The sequence below is a fragment of the Sceloporus undulatus genome, chromosome 5 (genome assembly GCF_019175285.1).
Source record: "Sceloporus undulatus isolate JIND9_A2432 ecotype Alabama chromosome 5, SceUnd_v1.1, whole genome shotgun sequence".
In the NCBI taxonomy this organism is placed as follows: domain Eukaryota; kingdom Metazoa; phylum Chordata; class Lepidosauria; order Squamata; family Phrynosomatidae; genus Sceloporus; species Sceloporus undulatus.
Window position 1 is genome coordinate 178133076 of NC_056526.1, and position 7633 is coordinate 178140708.

Consider the following 7633-nt stretch of genomic DNA (forward strand, 5'->3'; position numbering starts at 1 on the left):
AGGAGGAACTTCCTGACAGTAAGGGCTGTTCGACAGTGGAACACACTTCCTCGGAGTGTAGTGGAGTCTCCCTCCTTGGAGGTAACGGAGGCTGGATGGCCATCTGTTGGGGATGCTTTGATTTGGATTTCCTGCATGGCAGGGGGTTGGACTGGATGGCCCTTGTGGTCTCTTCCAACTCTATGATTCTATTCTATGATTCTAACTCTCTCTGCTCATGGCTCATTCAATCCAGGTGCTAACCTTGGATTCAATTCCATTCTTCTTGCTTGCTCTCTTCAAAGGACTACTATCTGGTTACTATGAGCACATAACAAAACTCATCCCTCATGTATATTCAAGATTCATACCACGTTATGTCACATACACAAGCCAAGCCAAAGAAAGTTGATTTTCCCCTTAGGCCATCAATGTGCAACTATACTACTATACTAATATGTATGTGTATGGAGATGTACAAGCTAATTGTGCATATGTCCATGTTTATAATCAAGTATATTTTTGAATTTAATATGCAAGGCTGCATGGAATGATGTCAATACTGATGATATTTATATCCTGCCTTTTCCTACGTCTGGGACTCATGATGGCTTACAACAGTGAAAACAAACATAGCTAAAAATTATCACCATTCAAAAGTTCAAAATGGAAAGACATTATCAAAATATTAAAACCTGTTAACCATCACCTAATGTTAACCATTGAAGATAAATGAGGACATGGAAAATCCATCACATTGTGCAAGGTGTGTTCTCCTCAATCAGTGCTCAAAGACCTGCCAGGACAAAAAGACTGGTGGAAAGGTAGCAAAGAAGTGCCAATCTAACCTCTTTGGGGAGTTCCAGAACCTGGGGCAGCCACTGTGAAGGCCAGCTCCCATGTTCCCACTACCTGTACCTTTGAAAGTGGTGGGACAGAGAGAAAGGCCTCCCCAGAAGATCACAAAACATGGCCAGGTTCATATGGAACCTAATCTAAGGTTCTTTTGACCAATTTCCAGTCTTCAAAGGGAGCGTCACATAGAACATGTTACAGTAATCCAAGCTGGATGCAAAGATATAGCCATGTATATAGTCTGTAGAATCATAATTAATAATAATAATTTGTTTTATTTATATACCGCTATTCCAAAGATCATAGCGGTGAACAGCAAGTAAGCTAATTAACAAGTAAACTAATTTGCCCCCAACAGTCTGGGTACTCATTTTAGCGACCTCGGAAGGATGCAAGCCTGAGTCGAGCTTGGGAATCAGTATGTAGAGAGATCCTGTAGCACCTTTGAGACTAACTGAAAGAAAGAAGTTGGCAGTGTAAGCTTTCATAGATTGAAGTCTACTTCCTCAGATGCATTTGGTAGAATGAAAAGCCAGGGACATACGTATACAGTTGGCCCTCCTTATCCACAAATTTAATCATCCACAGCTTGAAAATACTAAAAAAAAAAGTATGAATTCCCAATAGCAAACCTTGATTTTCCATTTTATATTAGAGACACCATTTTCCTTTATCTTTATATTTAGTGGAACTTGAGCATCCACAGATTTTATCATCCACAGGGGTCCTGGAACCAAACCTCAGCAGATAACAAAGGCCCACTGTATATGTCATTGGTGTGTGAGAATGTCCATTTAAATTCAAAATCTGTTGTGCATTGCAATGAAGTGACAAGTCCAGTTTTAATGACTGAACAAAAGCATTGGGAATGTTTGTGATTCGTGAACAAAGGCACTGGGATGGGATCTGCCATCTCTAGGAATGAACACAGCTGGTGCACAAGCCTTAATTGTGCAAATGCACACCTGGGCACCACTGAAACCTGAGCTTCCAGGCTCACAGATGAATCCAGCAGCATATCCCAAGTTGTTCACCTGAATATTCAGGAGGGGTATAACCCCATCCAGCACATTGTGATCAACATATGGACCCACAAATTCCACAGAACCATGAAAACAGCAGTGGACTACTCACCAACAAAACATAGTTATTCTGCTGCTCAATCCTACATGTCCATTTTCTATCCATGAACTCCCACAAACTCTAGGTAGAGTCACCACAGGTATACAAAAATACCCCTGCAACCTTTACATCTCTTTAGACTGAACCTTGAGGTAAGGAAACACAGGCCTATCATTCATGTCCTCCAGAGAAATGCTTGTTATAATCACTGTTGGCCATGCCTTGGGGCTATACCAGTGGAATCTAATCCAGCAAGGGGAACGTGGATGCTGCACATAGGTCACTCTTGCTGAAACAAATCAGTAATATCATTTAACTCAGCTTTTTCCCAACCTGGTGTCCCAGTTGGTTGAAAGTGATAGGAGTTGTAGTATAACACATCTGGAAGGCACCAAGTCGGAAAAAACTGTTTCCACATATCCTCAATAGATTTTGAAAGGGGGGGAGGGGGCAAAATCAGACAACACAATATGTGTAAGTATTTCTTTACTACCATATATCAGTTTAATAAAGGTTTCTTTTCTATGTAAGAAAGATTAGTGTAATCCAATATTTCCCTGCCCCCTCCACTGCCAAACTTCCCCCTCTTCACCTTCAGGGCAAACAGAAGCCAGTCTGGTTTGGATTACATAAATGGCCTCTCCAACACAGAAAACAACTCGGCTTCTGGGATCTCTTGTCACTGAACAATCTGTAATGTGACAAGGTCTCAGACACCGAGCTCTTGTAAAAAAAAATGTGTATTTTACTGTTCTCCACAGGCACAGTTGAAAACATATGCCAACAGATAGATACCATTCTCTCTCTCTCTCTCTCTCTCTCTCTTTTAATATTGTATTCCATACAAAACCTTTTTCTATCTGCAAAGAACGGGGAAAATCAGGGAAATGATATACAGTGCTCTGAATATATGTGTAAACCAGTAATATACAAGAGTAGTAACATACCCAAGGACAAACCAGGACCACATTCAATTATATTATTTCTAAACCACCAAAAATAAATCTAATGAAGTAAACTTGAACTGTAGCTGCACTGCAGAAATAATGCAGTTTGACACCACCTGCACTGCCATGGCTCAATGTGATGGATTTCTCCATTTTGTAGTTTTATGAGATATTTCACCTTCTCTGTCAGAGAACTCTGGTGCCACAACAAACTACAAATCCCAGAATTCCAGGGCATTGAGCCATGATTTATAGTTTTTTGTGGTTTTTTCGGGCTATGAAATTGAGCCATGACATTTAAAGTGGTATCGAACAGGATTCTTTCTTCAGTGCGGATGCAGTCTTTGCTCCAAAACACACTACAGAAATAATCCAGTTTGAGACCACTTTAACTGTCCTGGCTCAGGGAACTGTAGTTTCTTGTCGCACCAGAGCTCTCTGACAGAGAAGGCTAAATGTCTCACAAAGCTACAGTTCCCAGAATTCCCTAGCATTGAGCCAAGGTAGTTAATGTGATCTCCAACTGGATTATTTCTGCAGTGTGTTTCAGTACAAAAGCTTATGCTACTAGCTCCTTTCTCTCAGTTAGGTCCAAAACCTAACATTTAGCCTTCTCTGCCAGAGAGCTCTGCTGCCACAATACACTACAGTTCCCAGGAGTCCCTATCACTGAGCCAGGGCAGTTAAAGGGGTCTCAAACTGGATTATTTCTGCAGTGTATTTTGGCCCTACCTTTCAAAGATGCTGGAAGATCCCATTGCACACCAAAAATACAGTTAGCTGGGATGCTATGCTCCAATCCACACCATGCCAAATTTTCCAAACACCATATATGTGTTGTTGTTGTTTCTGTTATTGTGTACCTCCAAGTCATTTCTGGATAAAGGGGACCTTAAGGTGAATTAATCATGAGCTTTCCTGGGCTGACAGTTTGGGACTCACTCCTGGCTGAGTGAGGATTTGAACCCTGGTCTCCAGAGATGGGATCCAGTGCTCAAACCACTGCACCATTCTGGATGTATGTATGTGTCTCTATATGCTTAAAAAGTAAATATCAGGTTTAGCAAATCTACTCGAGTCTTCTAGAAGATTAAGGAAGGTGGCCAGCTAATTATATAGGCTATAACTATAAGCTGATGACAAATAAAGAAAGGCAAATGTGTCAATGCTTCTAAATTATGTAATGGACTATCAGTTTAACCTCTCTTGATTAACCTCTTTATTAGAATTATTTTCTCCATGCTCTCCAACTTGCAAAGAAAGTTGCAGTGTGCACCAAGAACGCAGCACTCACTTATTCATGAATCTCAAGCAGAGGCGGACTGTCATTTTTACCCAACATGCCACTCACCCTATAGTTCCACCTCCTAGTTTCCAACCAGGAGGAGAAATGCAGGAATCTACATGACAGAAATCTACATGACTACAGAAAGAGCCTGTGCAGTGCACTGGTTTGAGTGTTGGACTATGACTCTGAAGATTAGGGTTCGATTCCAGCCTAAAGCATAAAAAACCCACTTGTGTGGCCTTGGGCAAGCCACACTCTCTCAGCCTCAGAGGATGGCAATCGCAAACCCTCTCTGAAGAAACCTGCCAAGAAAACCCTATGACAGGTTCGCCTTAGGGTCGCCATAAGTCAAAAATGACTCGAAGGCACACAACCACCATGACTACAGTAGTCCCAGTGCCAAACTTCCTCTTGAACTAGATTGCTTGGAATGTGGAAGGGGGCAGGTGTGAACCCAGAAACCCCAAAATATTATCAAAGCAATCCTCCTACTCCCTGAAAGAAAGACAGTCAGATAAGCCACATTTAGCTGCAGTGGTCTGAGTGTTGGACTAGGACTGTGGAGACCAGGGTTCGAATCCCTGTTTGGCCATGGAAATCCACTAGGCAAGTCACGCTCTCTCAGCTTCAGAGGGAGGCAATGGCAAACCTCCTTTGAAAAAATGTGCCAAGAAAACATCAGGATAGGTTCGCCTTAGGGTTGCCATAAGTTGGAAACAACTTGAAGGCACACAACAATAACAACAACAACAACCTTCACAGGTCAGCATGTCATGTGTGTCGTCAAGTCTTTCCCAACTTATAGCCACCCTTAGGCAGTGAACCGATCACAGGGCTTTCTGGGCAAGTTTCTTCAGAGGGGGTTTGCCATTCCCTTCCCCTGGGGCTGAGAGAGTGTGACTCGCCAAAGGTCAGCCAGTGGGTTTCCATGGCTGAGCGATGATTCGAACCCTGATCTCCAGAGTCACAGTTCAATGCTCAAACCACTATCCCATGCTGAGTCCTTAATTTTTAATTGAACCATTCTTTTAAATTGTAAGCTATTTTGAGTCCAAATTTTTTTGGGGGGAAAGCAAAGGAATATAATAATAACAGTAATCATAATTTAACTCTGGTCTCCCAGAGCCCTAGTCCAACACTCAAACCACTACCCCAGACTGGCTCCTTAATTTTTAGTTGAGCAATTCTTTGAAATTGTAAGCTACTTGGAGTCCCAACTTGGGAGGGGCAAAGGGATGTTGTTGTTGTTGTTGTTGTTGTTGTTTATGCCTGGTCTCCAGAGTCATAGTCCAATGCTCAAACCACTACCCTACACTGGGTCCTTAATTTTTAATTGCATAATTCTTTTAAATTGTGAGCTCCTTTGAGTCCAAACCTGGGGGGGGGCAGCAAAGGGAAATTGTTGTTGTTGTTGTTGAAGTCTGGCGTCCCAAAGTCCTATTCCAACACTCAAACCACTAAGCCAAGCTGGCACCCAGGTCAACACCACTAATAACATGCCTTTTTTCTTCCCCCTCTCCCAGGAGTAATCCACTGTGATTAAAGGGAAACCGCTGATCAAATGGATCCCCAGATCCCTCTCCTTTCCCTTAATTGGACAGTAAAGAGAAAGAATGACTCCTCTCTCCCCTTCCTGGACCCAGAGAGAGCTTTTCCAGCCTTTGCCTACTCAGCAGATTCCTCCCCTTCAGACACCCAGCCAGCTACCATTTTAGAAAGGCTGCTTTACAACCCAAAGGAAACTGAAAAGGCACCCAGGTTTACATCCCCCAAAGACACAGACAGACACAGAGCCAAAAAAAGGGGGAGCAAATATCCATTATTACACATATCTGATCCTAATTTCCTATGACTTGCTATTGCTATTATCCAGCAAAGGCTCCATGAAAAGAAGGGGAAAAGAAAAGAAAAAACATGATCACAAGTGGGGAGTTCAACCTCTTTTTAGAAACCCATCACAGACTTCAAGTGCAGGAACTTAGAAATACTGTGAAAAATATATATATATATATCGTTTTTTAAAAAGAAGAAAAAATAAACCCTTAATGCCTGAAAGCTTGAAGGGGGGGGAAGAGAGAGGAAAAAAGTGTGTGAATTGAACTGACATGTTTTAAACTAGGAGGGGGTGTCTTTCCCTTTCTAAACCCTGGTTTTCAAATACTAATTATTATTATTATTATTATTATTATTATTTGTATTCCACACTGGCATTCTAACATGTTGTACCTCCAACCTTGAAGTCAAGAAATAATCATTATTATTATTATTATTATTATTATTATTATGAAAAACTTTTTGAACCCCTCCAAGAACTAGATTCACTTAAAAAAACAACAACCCTGAGAGCATCCCCTCTAAATAGAGAAGAACTGACAAAAGGGTTTGAAAAGAGAAAAGAAGTACTATATTATTATTATTATTGTTATTATTATTAAGAAAAACTTTTTTGAACCCAGCCAAGAAGTAGATTCCCTTAAAAAAAACCTGAAGCAGAGAGGTAGGGGAAAAAGAGCTGACAAAAGGATTTGAAGAGAGAAAGGAAATATGGTATTATTCTTATTACTATCAAAAACTTTTCTTGAACCCAGCCAAGAAGTAGATTCCCTTAAAGAGAGAACCCTGAAACAGCCCCCTCCAAAAAAGAGAGAAAGAAAAGAGCTGACAAAATGGTTTTCAAAGAGGAAGGAAGGAAGGAAGAGGAAAAGGAAAAGGAGGACATGTTTATTTTTTAATATATATATATATATATATTAAATGGAGTTTTGTTTGGTTTTGTTCCCCAAGAAGCCTTACCTTGACTGGGCAGCCATGGTGAAGTTAGCCAGGGAGTGGGCTCCTCTCCATCAGCCCTTCCCTCCCCAAAACCCCTCCGCCATTTGGGGCTGAGGAGAGAGAGGGCAGTCCTCTGTGCTCCCCTCTGGGAGCCTTCCCTTCTTTCTTTCTTCCTTCCTTTCTCCTTCCTTCCTTCCTCTCTCCCTCCCCAGCCCCAAAGGCAACAGAGTAGCCTTCCTCCTCGCTTGCTAAGCTCAGCCTCCTTCCTCCTCTGGTTCAATCCTCCCCAAACTCTGCCTGGGAGACATCCGGGCTCCGCAGGGCCTCCTACAGGCCGAGGGAGGGCACTGCAGGCCCAAAACCCCAGCCAAGGGGAGGAGAGAGAGAGAGAGAGGGAGGCTCTGGATGGAGTTCCCCAGGGAAACTACTCTTCAGAGGAGGAATGGAAGACACCAAAACTGGGGCCACAACAGTTCTCTCTCCCTCTCCCTCTCCCTCTCTCGCTCTCTATATATAATGTATATGTGTAATATATATATATATATATGTATGCATATATGTAATATACTTATATATGTAATAGACAGAGACAGAGAGAGAAATGTAATAGATATATATATGTAATATATGTGTGTTTGTAGAAATGTATATATGTAAAAATGTATGTATA

The 7633-nt window shown here is 41.8% G+C and overlaps 1 protein-coding gene across 4 annotated transcripts in view; it reads right to left on the reverse strand.

Moving 5' to 3' along the window:
* Window positions 1-7259, reverse strand: part of AFF1 (AF4/FMR2 family member 1) — a 151268-nt gene extending 144009 nt beyond the window's left edge. For all 4 annotated transcript variants that reach the window (XM_042470216.1, XM_042470217.1, XM_042470218.1 and 1 more), the window contains exon 1: window positions 6985-7259. In XM_042470216.1, coding sequence (XP_042326150.1) covers window positions 6985-7001 — 17 coding nt within the window. In that variant the 5' untranslated portion in view covers window positions 7002-7259. The remainder of the gene's footprint in view (window positions 1-6984) is intronic.
* Between the last annotated feature and the right edge of the window lie 374 nt (window positions 7260-7633).